This window comes from Phalangium opilio, unplaced genomic scaffold (genome assembly GCF_054372755.1).
Source record: "Phalangium opilio isolate 3A_F unplaced genomic scaffold, DU_Popi_V2 ptg000009l_1, whole genome shotgun sequence".
NCBI lineage: Eukaryota > Metazoa > Arthropoda > Arachnida > Opiliones > Phalangiidae > Phalangium > Phalangium opilio.
Window position 1 is genome coordinate 7,185,546 of NW_028324146.1, and position 18,652 is coordinate 7,204,197.

The window sequence follows — 18,652 nt, forward strand, 5'->3', positions numbered from 1 at the left end:
GAGAAGCGCCCATCATGAACGTTGACCACAATCAACTATCGAAAGCTTGCGAGCAAATCGACCCCCTTAGCAAGGCAGAATTAATTAGTAGCGCCATAAAGAAAGCCCAGGCTAATTTAGTAGAAAGCCAGCAAAAGAATAAGGCTATTTATGATGAAAAGAAGCGCGAGTTTGAATTTGTAGAGGGAGATTTAGTTTTGAAGAAAACTCACTTCCAATCTTCAGCAGGAAATAGGTTCTCCGCGAAGTTAGCACCATCTTGGGAAGGACCCTTTGTAATAGACATAAAGTTATCCCCTTACACCTACAAAATTCGCCCGCGAAATAGTAACCAGGCCTTGAAGGGAACATTCAACTTAAGGGAACTAAAGCTCTATAATGAGCGTGACCAACTTGTTGAAGAGGCTAAAAACCTCAAACCTAGAGGGAAACCCGATATTGTCCGTCCTCCAGCAGACAGTAGTTCCCACATGAACTTGCGATCTCGCAAGGACTAAATACGGTCTTAGGGACTCTGTGTGAGAAGAAAGCATATTTCGCACGACTTACTTTCTGGGAAAGGTACACTCCCGGTTATAGTAATCATCGTCGTAGCATAGTTTACCCGAAGCCATTGTGATTAATTTTATGTATATATTTGTATATTAGTTTGCTTATCAATTGTTTTAGTAATTCCTTGTTAGTGATCAGTTTATTTGCCTCTCAGGGTCGTTCGGCTCTGAGGAGTGGGGAGTGTAACGAAATATTTCTAAATTCCAAGAAATATTCCTTTCCATCTGCGTATGATTGCTTTTGCCCATGCCTACGGCGTATAATTGCTTTTGCCCATGCCTACGTATAGTTTAGAAAGATAGTAGAGATCCGTAGAGAATAGTAGATAAAGCCTAATGTGAAAGGGTGAAAATCGTATACCGGCGAAGTTCAATACCTTAGCGTCGCCATTAGACCCCCGTAAATTGTCACCGCTCCTTTTTCTCGTTATACCATAAAAGCCATACCTGGGGTCATAAATTAAGATAGAAAATATTGTAACCAATGTATTTTTATTTAAGTGCATGCCATTTCTATTGAACTCGTTCCTTTGCCAGAATCTACCGACCAATGCAAATAATAGTTTAAGCCGATAGTAGTGCGTTTTCGTGGAAGACGGTTTTTAGCGCGTTACCGCGAAAGCCATTAAGTAAAAAGGAACGCCATCCGTTCTTAATTGGAGGGCTCATGTGGGACCGACATTGGTGGCCATATGAAGCCGAAATAGAAGCACGGTGGTAAATAACAGCATTAAGAAGACCCAGGTTAAAACGGGGTTTCAAGATTTTAACCATAAAGGAAAATCATTCTGAGCTCGTGAGCCGAAGCAGCAACATCACCACTTAAAAACTTCTTCTGGACCAAGGATGGACAAAAAGACTTAGTCTCCGCGCTGGCCGCAAAAACTAATACTTAGAATCCTGAATTGAGACCAGCTCTCCTCACACCAGAAGTTCCTCATGGACAGCCGTTGCCTTCTACCATCGTAGTAGCCCGTAGTAGCCCACGCCGTATTAACTCTCGTATCGTTACATCTCATCTCTTCAACTCTATGGCCACTGTTCTCCGAATCTACATTCTTCAATTCTTCAAGTCTCGAGACCAACGATAAGTGATGAGTACAATTGACTTAACGCGTAGTAGTAGTAGCCGTGTATATAGTAGTGTTAATATTTGTAGTATATAATTTTAGTAGTAATATTTAATCTGGCATTGGTCGAGTAGCGCATGCAGCATGTTATTATTTTGGGGGTAATGTAATTTTATAGTAGTAGTATATTTAGTAGTATAATTTAGTAGTAGTAGTAACCATTTAATTGAATAGTAGTTTAATTTAATATTAAGTAAATACTTTGTTTTTGTGTATTGTCGAAGTAATACTTCATAGTATTAATAGTAGTTTAATAATTATGTTTCATAATAAACATGACTCTTGGTATGGCAAAAACCTGTCCTTATTATAACCTATTTTCATCCATTTATAAGTTTAATAGTAGTTGTAGTAGATAATGTCAACGCTAGGCGTAGTAGTCCGCCGGTAGTAGCAAAATAGCGTTACAATTATTGTTGGGGTTTATTTACAAAATAAAGTGATTATCTTTCCGCGTATTGGACATCTTTTCAAATTTAAGGAAGCAACCCTTGAACTGGTCTTCCATGCTCACCACTTCACACATTACCACGAATAAATTAAATATTTTCCAAATTGATCCAAGTTCCTAAATTTGCTCGGCAAGTTCAGTAGGTGTTTAAACAGAGGCTAGTTTAATACCTACACTATCCACTAGAACTTAGGCCTTACATTATCATAGTGGAGGCACTCTTCAATATGACTGTCCATGTCTTGCAATACTAAACTCTTGACGAAAGAAGTCCAAGTAAATGACTTCAGTGATGTTTTCATCGCAGAAGGGTTAATCGTAGGACTGTGCCTTAAAACATTTCGTTGCATTCAGGCATATTCCCAAATATTTCTTTCGTACCTTCTCATTTGCATACAATAAAATCTAAAGTAAGAAAAAACACATTTGAGGTCTATAATTTAGTTTAGTGGCAGTATTGGGGTTTCTACAAAGGAAGGTGTTGGCCTCCTCCGTTCCACACTGTATATCTGTAAAACCGTTAAAGTACAATAAGATTTTTCGTCTAGGCTTCAAAGAGCAAACCTACTTTTTAATTAAAAGTTGCTAAAGCAAATGTTTCTAGCATTCAATGACCAAAATATTTCATTATTCTTTGCAATAATTTTCACCCTTGAACAGTTGACGCTCCGAAGCTGATTTTGACGTTCGAATCTGAGAAGGTTCACCCGGGGATTTCTCTGTCGCTAAAGTGTTCGGCGTACGGGAACCCATTGCCCCAAGTGACGTGGATGTTGGATGGCTATCCGATTCCGGACAGCTCTCGCTTCCGAATGGGGGACTATGTTAAAAGCGACGCCACGGTCGTCAGTTACGTCAATATTACAAGCACCAAACCCGAAGATGGCGGATTCTACTCCTGTAAAGCGGCTAATGACGTCGGAACGGTTGAACACGTCGAGAAACTCAATGTCTTTGGGCCTCCCTTTGTCAGATCTATGAGGAATATGACTATTCCGGCTGGAACTAACATGAAGATACAGTGTCCGGTTGGAGGTTTTCCGATCGACAGTGTATCATGGGAAAAAGGTACACTCCAAATTTATTTTAAATTCTACCAACGAAGGCGCACAAGAAATTTTATCATATTTTTTCGAGCTGCTGTTTTAAAAGATGGAAACCTTTTCAACTCCAAAGACCATTAAGCCCGTCCGTTGGATTAAGGGAACTAACAATTAATAAAATTTGTTGCGACGTACTGACGTTATTTAAATTCTTTTTCTGACATTTTTTTCAACATTGCTGTGAAGTTTAAAAAAATCATTCTTAGTGGGTACCTACCACAAAAGAGCATTGTCCTTACAAAATTCAGCTTTAGGTTTAGGCTAAGCTGTTTTGGCAGTGCGTTGATTAACAGTTGTCTTGATCGCTTTTTTCATTCGCTTCTTTGTTTATTTACCAATCTGAGTTCTAATTTAGCTTTGCCTTATCTCTTTTATTTCTATTTAACGAGAATTGCTTGTTTTTCTGTTCTTAGAAGGGCTTCGCTTGCCTTACAATCACAGACAAAGAGCATTTCCAAATGGAACGCTGATAGTTCAGAGTGTGGAACAAGTTCATGACGAAGGAAGATACGCTTGCATCGCCCGAAACACCGATGGACAAGTCGCTCAAAATAGTTTACATATTACCATTACAGGTAAATAAACCAAGATCCAATTCCTAAGTTTTATCGTATTCAAACAAATGTTTAGTTATCATGGTATCATTAAATGGACGGACAATAATTTTATATCGATTTGGATTTACAAATAAAAAGTGAAGATCAATAACGAAATCAATCAAAAATGATTTTTCGTACGCTTTCGAAAGTTAAATAAATGGTGCTAGCCTCTTAACGAATTGTTCATTAATAATCCTCCGCAAGGCAATCTAAACATTGAGTGGCGCTTCCAGATAGGAAGGATGACTTTTATCAAAAATGTGCGTTAGGGTTATCATTTCAAGTTTTGAGAGTTCTAAAATTTCTAACAGAACAGAATATTTTGAGTAAATTTTATAATTGAGTTTGACATTGTTATTGAAAAAATGGTTGTCTGGACATTTTCCGTTCACCTTTTAATGACGCAACCCTGCCTTTGCTTTATAAGTTATGGGGTAAATATTTTGGGATGCTTTATATTTTAAGGTAAAATTATTTTATTTAATGAAGCCAAACGTTGTTTCAAAATCTTCAATATAAAGAAGTTGCTCAGCAGATGGCTCCCAACCTGAGTATAACTGCAAAAATCATCTTGGTTTTTCAGTCAGTCCTCACATTGAGCCGTTCACGTTTCCGAAGTCACTTCAACAAGGCCAACGTTACTCAGTTTTGTGTTCGGTGACCAAAGGCGATCCTCCAATCAAAATGATCTGGTTGAAAAACGGTTCTGCTGTGTCGGATCGGAAGACAGGGTCAGACGGCGTGCATTCCATCGCCGTCACCGAGTTCAGCTCCACTTTAGTCTTCGAGTCGTTGCGACCTGACCACCGTGGCAATTACACTTGCGTTGCCTCCAATTCGGTCGGGACTGCCAGTCATCACGCCACAATGGTAATTCACGGTATGACTTTATGTTTAAACCATGGATGGGATGGCAGTATTTTTGCTAGTCCATTATAAATTACGATACTAACTCATAATCATAATTTTACACCCGAGGTGAGGGGTAATTAATCTTATACTCACTGTTGTGTGAGTACTACAAACTACACTCTGTTTGGAACAGATCAGACGAACACTGATACAGAGTATTATGGTCAGGGGCGGACTGGCCATAGGGCCCCAACTGCCCCTGGCAGTGGGGCCCCAGTCAATGGGGGGCCCTCCTTTTCGGGGTTTGCATATTTCAAAATTGGTCCTTCACTAACTCAAAATAGTTACGTATCCATAAATCGGACATTTGTAAATGGCATCTCAGAAGATAATGTTCATTTAATCATTTATAAAGCGGAAAGAGATAGTTTTGTAGTCTTATTGTTTTCAACTCTACTTTTATATCTTGGCCTATCCCGCGAGAAACAAAACTTAAAATCGGTTTATATTTTACTTTCATGCTTAGTGAGAAAAGGGGAAAATAAGGGACTAAGAGCACATTAAGAGAAGGCTCAAGTTATAAAACTACTACTCTTCATCACTTTTTTATTTTTACTGTTTAAGCTCTAGTTGAAGATAAATATATTTTTAAGTTTTATATTTATATTTATATTTATATTCATATTTTCACAACCATTACCCACTAGAATTAACCAAGGTCGAGGCCCGGTCGGGCCCCCGAGAGGGGGAAGCCCTCACATGAGCGGTTCCCGTATGAGCGGATTCCAAACTCGCGGTTTCCTAAATAGCGGTCCTCATAACAGCGGTTCCCTAAATAGCGGTCCTCATAACAGCGGTTCCCTAAATAGCGGTCCTCATAACAGCGGTTCCCTAAATAGCGGTCCTCATAACAGCGGTTCCCTAAATAGCAGTTTTCCCGAAATGACAGTTTACCCGTTACAGCAGTTACCGATACAGTTGTTCTCGTAAACGTGGCGTACCGTTACAGCAGTTCTCAAAAGAGCAGAAAAACGGGGATGCGAAAAACTATAGTTATTTATTATGGTGTAGGCTGGGTTATATGAACTCAAATAGAACTATGCCAGATACGGATAATTTGGTTTGGTTAAAGTTGATTATTTGAACTCAATAGTATTAGGTCAGGCCAGGTTGGGTTGGGTTGGGATTTTAAGGGTTTTTTTTTCGATTGGTTTGAGTTAGGTTAGTTATATTTTGGAAATAGTGTAACAATGTTACGCCTTTTCCAAAATATTGTTGTTTATCTTCATTGACTTTCCAATTAATAATATGCCTTTTCCAAAAAATATGCCACATTACCAATGTTACGCCATTTCCAAAATATTTTTGTTTTTCTTCATTGACTTCCCAAATAATAATATGCCTTTTCCAAAAAAATATGTCACATTACCAATGTTACGCCTTTTCCAAAATATTGTGTTTATCTTCATTGACTTCCCAAATAATAATATGCCTTTTTTAAAAAATTAGCTCACATTACTGATTAAATGATCACTGAATAAACTAACATAAAAAACCAACGAACATAACTGTATTGTTAAGAAATGCTCAAAACTCAAGACTAACTCTGCTATTTCCCAAAATAGCAGCCGCTATTTCTAAACTAGCAGCTGCTATTTCTTGAAGAGCAGTTTTGATTAACGCCGCTGTTTTTTTGGAATCGCGGTTGCTATTTCGAGAACTGCTCTTCCGAGAATTGCTGATACGAGTTACACCCCCCCCCCCTAGAGGTACGGGTCCCGGGAAAAAGTACCGAACTGCCCCCCTCTCTCGACGGCCCTGTGCATTATAACGACATACTCCCCTCTCATTTTAGGGATCGGCTTGGGGGCCCTTCTTAAAACGGTGGCAGATGGTTGTGAAGCTCGCCAGTCCGCCCCTGATTATGGTGCTGTACTGCCGACAGACAAATAATCGGTGTGATATATGTCAGATCTCTAATTACTTACTCTTCAGATCTATTCCATATAATCAATGTAGCATTGTCACAAATTACTCGTTGTTACTATTGTGCAGTGAAAGATACCCTGAAGTGATCATTCATATTGCACTTTTGAAAGATATGGCATATCAATTATAGTTGTAAAATATCGCTATTATATTAAATGCTGACGTTAATGGTAAAAATCGTTTTGTTCTTTTAATTTCAGTTCCTCCTCGTTGGAAGCTGGAGCCGGAAGCGACGTTCGTAGTGCAAGGATTAACTTTGCTCTTGGACTGCCAAGCTGAAGGGTTCCCACTTCCCAGAATAAGATGGTCCAAGTCTAACGGTGAGTACTTTTCAGTCTACTCGCTGTCAGAAAGAGATCTGGGTGCAAAGTAGCTGTAGTCAGGGGAATTATTTCACTCGGAAAAATCTCTGTAAACGTAAATCATTGAGAGTTCCATACATCTATAAGCAGTTATATTCTCAATTTCATAAATTGTGTGCATTCAATTGAAGTCGCGTTTTAACAAATTAATTCACTAAATGAATTGCACCAAACTAAATAGTCAAGTCCCAGTTACATAATTTACTTCAATTATTTTCAGGAGAGTCTGAGTTCAAAGCCATCAGTAGCAGTTCAAGAGTTCAAGTTTTTGAGAATGGTTCATTGGCACTTCAGAACGCGCAACAGTCGGACGCCGGTTCCTATCTTTGTCAAGCTTCCAACGGAATTGGAACGGGATTGAGCAAAGTAGTTCCAATCGCAGTCAAAGGTAATTGCTGTATTTTCATGTTAGTAGTTTGTTCTTATCTTGGTATTAAAAGTATTGATGGAGATTTATGAGAGTGTCAATATCATACCGGGCCGTTGATAATCGGATTAACATTAGTTCCTACAATACGGCCACATATGTTTAATATATGGAAGAATGCAAGATAGGTTATTCACTTAATTTCTGCAAACAAAACTTATTGATGAAAGTAGGCTAATTATCTATAGCTAGTAAAATCAATTCAAGAGCATGTAAAATGTCACCAAATTTAACAGGAACACCTGAAACTTTAATAAGAGCGCAAATACGATGCATAAATCCGAGCAAAGCTTAACCACCGAGTCATCAACAGCCGTGGAAGTCGTTAAGAATACTCTGCAAAGGATTTGATGGAAAAGTTAAAAATTAGTTAATTTAATTCCAGGGACTGGGACTCTGGGAGAGACACTGCACATCTTTTTACCTCTCCGAGTGACGTATGTCACGGAGAGGTTCTAAATTCGACGTGTCTGTCTGTCTGTCTGTCTGTCTGTCTGTCTGTCTGTCTGTCTGTCTGTCTGTCCGTTGTTATACCCACGTGACCGCGTTCGCAGTTTGCAGATCGGAGCAAACGTGTATTCAATTTCCAGACCGCATTTACAGTCCCGGAAATTGTATTCCACTTACAGGCTATAACTCCATTGTCTGTCTAACAACTGTTCATTTGTCCACCCCACATGGACACCAGTCTGAACTTTCTAGCTTCTAAACACCACCATCTTCTAGTCTTTCGCCCATTCCACATGGACACCAGTCTGTACACCTGGCTTCTAACACCACTATCTTCTGGTCTTTGTTTTTGTCCATCCCACATGGACACCAGTCTGTACACCTGGTTTCTAACACAACCATCTTCTGGTCTTTGTTTTTGTCCATCCCACATGGACACCAGTCTGTACACCTGGCTTCTAACACCACCAACATCCTTAAGGTTAAGACATACGCGGCGATCGGCTAGGGTTACGAGAAACGTCTAGCCTTCCAATGGAGGGGTCTTCCTCCAAGGTTCACGCAATTGCGATGTTCTTATCTACAGCCGCGATTCGAATCCCTTATATACTACCTATTTGAGTAAGTCGAAGCAACCGGCGTATGCTTCATTTCAAACGCCAATATTAGTCAAGTCTCTCTAGAATGTTTAATTGTTCTTTATCAAAACGATGTAACGTTCAATAAGGCAAACAACTGACGAAGAAAATATTTAATATTAATTATATTTATTTTAATATTTAAGATAATCTTGTTTCTCATCTCAAAATTAATACGGAAAGAGTTAAAAAGCAGCTTATTTTTTTGTCTGTGTGTGTCCGTCCGTTGTTACACTAGTGCGTCGCGTTAGCAGTTAGCCTTGTGTTGATGTGTTAAGAAATCATACAGAACCTTAATATTCCCTTTTTACATAATATAAAGTGAATATGTGGAAGTATTTTTCGTAATTATGATGCATTTAGTAGTTTTGTAGCTTTAAAGCTCTGTTTCATTTTGATATTCCAAAGATTTTTTTTAATATTGTTATTTGAAATGGCTGTTTATATATTACTTAAGCTATACGACATCTGTATATAGAATAATCCTTGGTTTAGTGACTTCATGAAGAAACCTAAGACCTAGACTCCGGCGGGTAAAACAAGTATTATCCGCAATAGGCTTAGTGAAACAAAGTGTAAATTATTGAGGCCTGAAGTGAAGTAAACTTTTGGCTTTGATTTTCGTGTCTGAAATGAAGAGACATTAACGGTTCAGAGTGAGTCGAAAGTTAAATACACTCTTAAATAATCAGGTAAAGATTTTATAATAGAAGAAAAGATCATGGTGGCAATTAGATTAGTAAAAGGGCTAGTGGTAAACGAGTAGCTACAGACTTTTTATTCTCTTTACGGTGCGCTATGACTATTAGTGCGTCTGGGTATAATTTAGCTTTGGTGTTATTTAACGTTAACATTCGTGTTGGCAAACTAAGAATATTGTTGAGGTGAGACGAGACGATTGTGTTTACACTGAAAACCAGTTGTGAATGTAGCTACCAGAATATAGGGTAAACAGCTGAAGCGTAGACTTCATTTCCTGTTCTTTTCCCCATTGACTGATTTCCATGTGTCCAAGATTTATCCTTATTGGATGTAAAATGTCGTCTACTTTACTGTTTGCTATGTTTGGAATACTACTTCAATATTTCGTAAATTTTTACTTCAAAAAAGTGAAATAACTCCATATCTGGGTAAATAAGTTTGTAGTAGTAGACCTCTTGACTCGGAGAGGTAATATTTTGGTTTTCCCAACTTGTAATATAACTTAAACCAGTCTTACTCATAAGTATGGGGTTGCTACGAACTGTTGTTTTGATTGTTAGTATATGTGTTCTTTAGGAAAAGTCAGAATTCGCTACTGAATTTCAGAGCTGTGCTAATTAGCTGACAACTAATTGAATTAGAATTAGCAATTAGGGAAATATTTATGATCTAATTAATTAGCCAATTAGCAATTAGACATAGAAACTAATTCAATTCAATTAGAAATTTGGCATTTATTTATCAAACTAATTAATTAGAATTACTAATTTCTAATTAATTACTTGTCTAATTAAGGTAAAAAAGAGACCATAAGTAAACATAAAAGTTTAAAAGTGCCCATGGATTTAGTACTTTGGTAATGCAAAGTTTAATGTTTTAATGTCATTGAAAAACGGGTACGGAAGCCATGAATTATTCTCGAAAAATGAGACAAGCCTCGAGCCTTCCGTCATGTTAAAATTTGTCTCATTTCTTCATTTTCTTCCCACAGTTCCTATAATGGACCCCTGAGTAGTAAATACATGCGCACTGCTATTAATTCGAATAGGTAAAACAGTCGAAATTTCGAAATGGGGCAGTTGCGAACTACGTAATTTTCTACTAGTACTAGTATTCTCTCATGTTTGAGGAGCTGAAAAATTTAGAGTAGCACTAAGGTTTCCTCATCGATATAATAAGGCTTTTTCATATTCAAATAGATGAATCAAGAGTTAATTCCTCGATTTTTTTACAACAAATTGGCGTAAAAGATTAATTGAAAATTCAATTAGCTAATTAGTTAATCCTAAATCTAATTAAATTTTAATTAGATAATTACCTTTTCGATTCATACTAATTAATTAGAATTACTTCTCAATTAACACTAACGTAATTAAAATACAATTACCATTTTCAATTAGTAAATTTTGCTAATTAATTAGAAATTCAATTAGCTAACTAATTAATTAGCACAGCTCTGCTGAATTTTACCAAACTGTGATGATGGTTAGTTTTGAATCCCTAGCTATTATGACTCTTAAGAACTGTTTAGTGATTACAAAGGCAGTCCCTTATAACAACCGTTCAACGCTTGGTAGCTTAGCTATCTCTTTATATAATGGTAGATAGTTAATATCTATTAGTGGTGCTTTTCCCGTTGCTGGGCTTGCCTCATCTCCACCCGTAACCCAACTCGTCCTAGGATGTAAATCACGAAGGATGTGCCTGATTTCTGGGACGGTTTGTAATAGAAACGTTGAAACGAAGATGGCGCTACACTCGTTTTATTCTCGCATCGATAATGCCGTATGGCAGACCAACACTTAGGCTTCATAGGCTTATTTTAAAAAGCTTGGTTATTTTGTTGAGCGGCATTGTAGCCAAACGAGCGTTATAGACTTATTTGAATAAATGCGGTATTAAATGAGCATTTTTCACGGCGCGTCACTTTTATCTGTTCTCCGGGCTTAAGCGATTACCATGGCATTATCATATATTTGCATGATGCCCTAATCAGTCCCACCACCTCAACTCGTCGCACCAGATTATACGCTCGTCTTCACATCCAAATTGACTTAAGTCCAATATTAATGGTTTTTCCTAAGGCTTATAGCCCCACACAGTTTTTCCCGAAGAAAAGCTATTTCAGGTCCTCCTTTTTTATGGCATAAGTGGAAGCTAACGTGACATTTCTGTAGTACCTATTTTCTGCGTTAAAAGGAGTAGAAAACAATAAAACACGGTTTTAAGTTAAAATCTATGGAAGGTGTTGGACAATGTTTTTAGCTTTTTAAGCAGTGTCGTATTTCTGACGTTTATCATACATTGAGAATGGGTGTTCTTATATGTGCGTTATTACACCCTGCACGAGTTTTAAAGTTCAACTCGAGTCATGATCGTCCTTGGTTTTAGCTTTTTCTTCCAAAACCCGTTTTTGATGCGAAGTTTAGAATTAAATTAAAACCAAATTTCTCATATCGATTAGGCTTAATTGCAAATTACAATACATAAAATAACTTCTAATTCTGACCCTTCGTGATGGGTTTCAAAAAGTGACGCCCAGGAATGTGTATAAATGCAGCTTTTTAAGGACAGCGAAGCAAAATTCTTTTTTTGTAAAATATGTGTTCCTTTTTGGGGAGAAACGTTATTTAGGAAATAACTTAGTTCTGGAATTGTCAAATTCAATCGTAACTTACATTTGTAATGGTCGGAAAATACAATGCACTGTATAAAAGCACTCTCTGCTAAATATTCATTTAAACCGCGTGAAACTAGCTGATAATTACAAAAATTCCAGGTATTTCATTGTGATTATTTTAACTTTAAGGTTTATTAAAACAAAAAAAAAGGCACGAAAGGACTTCGAAAAATTACGTGACCCTAATTTTAAAATATAAAATAGTGAATTTTAGCGCGAGATTTGAATTTAAAATTTTGATATAATGTAGCGAGTGCTGACGCGTGAGCTAGCGCGTGGTTTCAAAAGGTTTTTTTAAACCTATACAAAAAAGTTCAACTAATTTTTGCACTACGAGAAATGAGATACTATCATTTTTCAGCCTTTGCTAGTGCTGTTAAGTTGGTTTGTTAAAAAGTGTACCTCCTTGGTCGCGAAACCTTGGGTCTAACTCGGAAAAGATTATCCACCTCGTAATGGTAAGCTTCATAGAGATTAGCATTACGATTTTGGACTGAGTATAAATAGAAAATCCCTGATGGGGTTTTCTTAATACACTCTCGCTATAAGTGTACGATTCAAGTACGCGAAGTTTCGAATAAAATAGAGTTATTCTTCTAGCGTATTGTAACTAAAAGTGGTCTTTATTTCTTTTTGGGGGTTGTGTTGACAGTGGCGGCGCATTTTGAAAGCAAATACAAGACGGAAAGCGTGAGGAAAGGGCAAAACGCTCGGCTCAAGTGCGAGTCGCTTGGAGATAAGCCCATCGCCATTGCTTGGTTTAAAGATAAGCAGCAGTTCGACCCCGACACCGACCCGAGGTAAGATTTATGTTTATCCCCGAAAGCCCAACACGCACACTAGAGACCTTAAGAAACTAAACTCAATTCGACTACGTCAGCGACTACGTAGACCTTGAGCACCTTAATCGTCCACCAAGAAAAAGTTGGAAATAATAATAATAATAATTTTAATATTTACATATTTGTTTTCATTAATTTTTTTTATTAATTTGTGATATTTCTAAATGAAACATTGCATCTTATTGAAAAAGCGAAAAATAACTGAACAAAATGGAGTGGTTGAAGCCTCAAATATTGAATATTTTCAGTTTTAAAGACAAAATTATGATATTTGTCTTACTTAAAAAAAATATACCTTAGTCTGGGTGCACGGCAGTGCACCCGCCAAGTTGTCGTGCACTACCAGCAATCCTTTACCCGAAACATTTCAGCCTCATTTTCACCCCCTCGTAACTCTGTACTGGGGAATAGTACACCACTCATATTTGCACCTCAAGGGCACAGTGTTAATCCTAGGAAGTCCTCCAACTTCCAGCTTTCTAACTCATTTGGTTTCTGTGATAATCCTATGAGAAAATGACACATTATGAGACTGACTGACTGACTGACACATCATCAAAACCTCTAGGGCATTTCCGGTGGAGCTAGAATGATGAAATTTGGCATACTTGTACCACTATAAGCATACAAGCAAAGGGAAAAGTCCCAAAAGCGGGAGTTTTCCCCTTTTAGCCCCTGAAATGGGGATTTAGAATTAGAGTCATCATCTAAACCTCTAGGGCACTTCCGGTGTTGCGGGAATGATAAAATTTGGCATACAAGTAGGACTTAGCATTCAAAGAAAGGAAAAAGTCCCAAAAGCGGGAATTTTCCCCTGTTAGTCCCTGAAATGGGGGTTTTATAATTTATATCCCCTCGTAATAGGACATTATAATTTAATTTTTTCGTCTTTTAATATTAATATTTTTTACTAATATGATTCTTTCGTATTGTAAAATTTATGTTTTTTACTTAATGTTTTAGTAAATAAATTTTTTACTCATTTCCTTTTCATTTCGTCAGAAATGGTTCTAAGCGTGTTTTGATTCATTTATTTTTCTTAAATCTATTCTGTTGATTAAAAGTGTTACTTGCCACAATATACTGTTCTTCGAATAGAAATACGGTTAACAACTGTAATAAATGTGGTAATGTGGTAAAAGTCGATTAAAAAATATTTTAAATCTTTTAATATTAATTTCGCGCTTTCATACTACATTGGCTCAATGCGCTTGAATTGGATTTTTAAAGATCAGGTATTGTTTGATCACACCTTCATATCATTGCGGTTGAATTGGAAAAGTACAAATGTTTATTTCACTTCATAATCCTACTTCTATAAATCTAGAAGAACATGCACGTACAAAAAAGAGTGAAATCCCAACAAAAACATCTCTGTAAGTTGTTTGGCCGTAAAAAGAAGTGAGATCTAAAATACGGCCAAGTTATTATCTCCAGGTGAACCAACATTTTATTCGACTTAAAACTTCTCAAGAATGTTTTTCTGACTTAGCCATTAGCATTCCAAACTTGCATCCTTCTTCTTTGCGCCCGTGAAGGTGAAGAACGGAAGTTACAAGTTTAACCACAAAGGCTATTCAAGAATATTTAACCAATTTGATTTAATATTTTAATTCCGATCCATATCTGGAATTAAACGAATCTTTGAAATGCTAATGGCCAAGTCAGAAAAACATTCTTGAGAAGTTTTAAGTCGAATAAAATGTTGGTTCACCTGGAGATAATAACTTGGCCGTATTTTAGATCTCACTTCTTTTTACGGCCAAACAACTTGGCATATTTTTACAGAGATGTTTTTGTTGGGATTTAGTATTTCTTGAAAGAAAATAATAATGACAATGATTTTAAAACATTTTCTCAAAATCATTTCAAATTTCTTGGCTCTCACTGTTTAAATCTAGGCGAGGGGGAAATAGCAAATTAGGATCGATATTTTTCTGGTATATATCAAGGTCACTCTGAATTTCAAAGCTATCGCTGTTAATAGGTAGAGCTTGGTAGGGGAAGTAAATAAATTTTGTAAATTCCCCTAAGTTCACTGTGCTTCTGTGGCTTTGCTCGCACTCTATTGAAATGGCGCTGGAATTTTTCATAGAAACTCAATTTTTTAAACTCCCTAATGTTAAACAGCCCCACTGAAATCCTAAATGGATGGATTACGCTGCATATACCCTCTAAACGTACAGGGAAGGTGATCCCTCTCACTTTCTTGGCGTTAAACGTCTGTTAGGGATGAAGATCAGAAGAGGAAAGTTTGCAAAATCAAGAGCCTTCCCTCAAAATATCAATCAATATTATTGTCATTATATCATAGAATATGTAGGCGTAATCTCTACGAGGGTCGCTTGTGTTATTTGTGTATGCGAGGTCTCGGGCCTCATTCAAGTTAGAAACTAACGCCTAGAGATGTGAGTCGGTAATTTACCGTCCAAAAATTACCGGTAATTTACCAAATACCGCGTAAACTACCGATTTATATCTTACCGTAATTTTAGAATGGTAATTTACCGGTAAATTACAAAAATTACCGCGGTAATAAGCCTGTTAAAACATAAAATACCATAAATTACGGTAATTTTTGAAATTTCAAAATTTTAATCCGTAATTTACCGGTAAATTACCATTTTTAACGCCTAACGACTTTTTAATACTCAATATTTTTGGTGATTGGTAATTAAACATACTATACTAATTAACATTCCCACCACAGAAACACGAAAACTTTGAAGCGAGTTTTAGTAACAATGTGGTATTTTTGTGTTGCAGATACGAATCTAAGGAAACAGTGTTATCAAACGGCATCATATCCGAAGTCATTATTTTAAGAGCCGATCGACGGGACTCGGCCCTGTACTCTTGCTCCGCAACCAACTCTTTCGGACAAGATGAAACCAACATTCAGCTAATTATTCAAGGTAATTAAGGTTGTCGGTAATTTATCCCTATAGGTGCTGGCTACCCGTGTCCGCAGGTGGTGATTTGCACCATATGCACCATCGGCAACACCTGATTAAACCTCAAAATGCCCAAATACTTCATTGGTTAATTACAGAACCAAACCTGATTAGTTGAATTTTTGCCAAGGGACTTCACTTATTGCTTCGAAATAAAAAATAATACCCATATTTTGTGTTTCTAGAAATTTTATTTGAATGATACAAATTAGGACAAAGATTTCCCATTTTAAGCGATATTAGGGCAGTATGCTAGCTTTCCATAGACCCTTTTTATGGAATTCTATTGGTCGGACTCGGAGAAGTCTTAAAATTGGTTTAATCTTTTGAAATTAGTTCAAACTACGTGTAAAAGTTTTCTTGGTAAAATTACTGAACTATTTGGCACTGTAATCTCCGATTTTCTAAAAAGTATTCCAGAACGTATCTTGACGTTCTTAATTTCAGAGGCACCGGACCCACCGCAGGATCTGAAAGTGAGCGAGTATGCCAGTAGAACTGTTCGCTTGCATTGGGTGCCACCGTACAGTGGCAACAGTCCTATCCTCGACTATTTGGTGCAGTACAAAACCGACACTGGTAATATTTTTGTTTCCTCTATACTATTATTAGCCTTAGCGGGGGTAGCATCGACTCCATCGAGTATAGGAAAAGAAAAATGTAAATAACAGCCCGTTAGTGATCTCAGTACAGTACACCGAAAAAGTCTTCGTCTCTTTCTCTCTAGCCAATAAACGCCCAACTTTAGTACAACATTATCTTACTAATTTCCTCTCTCCAGGAAATAGTCAATCAGCAGTAGGAATGCGTGATAATAATTTATGGTTTTTGAAAGTTATGATAGGTTTCGTAGTGCACTCAAATCTGTTTGGTAATTGGAATTATGTTTGCGCAGTTCCTCGCCTTAGGATTCAAACGCGAGTGTTTCCTTCAGTATACGTATCGAAAGATTATTTCAAATTAGATTAACTTCGTTGAAATTAATCGCTTGTGTAGTACAAATGCAACATTTACCAATTTTTCAGTAAGAGCAGAATGTACAGTACTGATGATCGGATTTTCACCAAGGCACGCGCATTAAATTAAAACAAATTTAAAATCTTTAGTGAAGTTGCTCAATTATATTCATTGCATAGACGTCCCCTATAATGGGTTTTGATTTGTATTGTTCAGACAAGTGGCACACCCGAGCTTTCAACGCTTCCGTTCCTGGCGGGGAATCAGACGTGGTGGTAAAAGGCCTCTATCCGGTGACTCAATACAGTTTCCGAGTCACCGCCATTAACGCCATTGGTCGAAGTGAATACAGCACAACTATTTCCATTACAACCCACGAAGAAGGTATAGTCATAATAAATGCTTTTCTAATATAAATGATTCTATTTTGGTTATATTTGGTAGCCCCCGGTGGACCACCTCTAAAAATTAAGGCCATTCCCACCGGATCTCAGTCCATCAAGGTTACTTGGAAGGTAAGTCGTTTTCGAACCGAATTGATTTTATCGTGAAATGATGAATGTTATAATCATACGTTTATAAAATGTGACACTTTGAAATACCTCACTGAGGGTACTAAAATAAAAACGCGGAAAGTTTTGACGTTCATCAGCTTATTTATTTGGACACATGACTATTAGTTCCTCACCAGGCGTAGTTTTTGAGAATTTATGACGTAACTTAACGACTAAGTCTGAGTAATTAGTGTTACTTCTTACGAAACATTAACTCATATTCAAATTCTTAATACCGGATTTAATAAATTGAAAAACGTGTACGTCAACGATAAGGCGCCCTCTAAATATGTGATTTTTAAAGTTTGCCGCCAACTCATACTTTTATCTTTGATTTTTAAAATCGAGTTGAAAGTCAGCTTGCATGATCAAGTTTATTTTAAACTTTGAGAAATAAATACCAGTGTTATTAGTTAAGTTTGGTCTGAACATCCTTCCACTGGAGTTTCGAATATGATATCGTATTCTTTACGATAATTAAAATGAAAGTTTGACATACCTCAAGGCAACTGAATTAATCAGTACATAACTAATATGACTTCACTAGGATGGTCAATTTGTCCCAGCTGGTTAGCGAAAGGCACTGTATATTGTCGCAATCAGTTTGCTTAAACATGGCTGGCTTATATAGTCTCACGCCACGGATTCATTCATCTACCCCATTAGCTCGCTTTCGATTATTTCTATTTGCTTCATAAACGAAGCTAGTGTATTTAACTGTTTAATCTGAAAAGTTTTAATCGAACTATCAACTGTTTCAGCCACCGCGCCGCGATTTGCATTACGGAGAAATCAAAGGTTACTACGTTGGCTACAAAATGGAAGGCACGACGGACACGTATGTCTACAAGACCCTCGAGACGGACAGAGACTCGGAATCGGACCAGTGCTTATTGTCCAACTTGAAACGATTCACCAAATACAGCGTCATCGTTCAAGCTTATAACGCCCAGGGTGCTGGTCCACCTTCTGACGAAGTTATTGTTCAAACATTCGAAAATGGTCAGCTTCATGTTTTTTGCAGTTTCCAAGTATTTCTTCTTCAAGTGCTGATGTTCTACTCCAATTGTAGATCCTCCTACTGCACCGAATTTAAAGTTGTCTTCTACCACGCCCACCTCCATCGCCGTCTCATGGGAAATGGACAATTCTGATGTTACACCAATAAGTGGTACGAACCTTTTTGTAATAATTTGTAATTTGAAGCTAATTGGTTTATACTGGGAAGTATAACACTCAGCGTGTTCATATTCGAATAACTCAGTTCGGTAGATTATTATTATTATTAGCGTTTTGAGATGAGGACAGATTTGCACCCTAGATAATAAGGAATGGGTGAAACATGAGGATTGCTCTCATATATATGGAGAATTTTGCGTTTCAACCCTTATTGATTTTAGTGCGTTTCAAC

The 18,652-nt window shown here is 37.2% G+C and overlaps 1 protein-coding gene across 3 annotated transcripts in view; it reads left to right on the forward strand.

Moving 5' to 3' along the window:
* Nucleotides 1-18,652, forward strand: part of LOC149713597 (cell adhesion molecule Dscam1-like) — a 157,294-nt gene that overhangs the window by 113,444 nt on the left and 25,198 nt on the right. For 2 of the 3 annotated variants that reach the window (XM_089849047.1, XM_089849049.1), the window contains 12 exons: nt 2,793-3,200; nt 3,649-3,810; nt 4,418-4,714; nt 6,876-6,995; nt 7,258-7,425; nt 12,587-12,734; nt 15,543-15,691; nt 16,178-16,309; nt 16,904-17,071; nt 17,132-17,202; nt 18,003-18,243; nt 18,314-18,412. In XM_089849047.1, coding sequence (XP_089705173.1) covers nt 2,793-3,200; nt 3,649-3,810; nt 4,418-4,714; nt 6,876-6,995; nt 7,258-7,425; nt 12,587-12,734; nt 15,543-15,691; nt 16,178-16,309; nt 16,904-17,071; nt 17,132-17,202; nt 18,003-18,243; nt 18,314-18,412 — 2,163 coding nt within the window. The remainder of the gene's footprint in view (nt 1-2,792; nt 3,201-3,648; nt 3,811-4,417; nt 4,715-6,875; nt 6,996-7,257; nt 7,426-12,586; nt 12,735-15,542; nt 15,692-16,177; nt 16,310-16,903; nt 17,072-17,131; nt 17,203-18,002; nt 18,244-18,313; nt 18,413-18,652) is intronic. The other variant, XM_089849048.1, reaches the window with a different exon arrangement.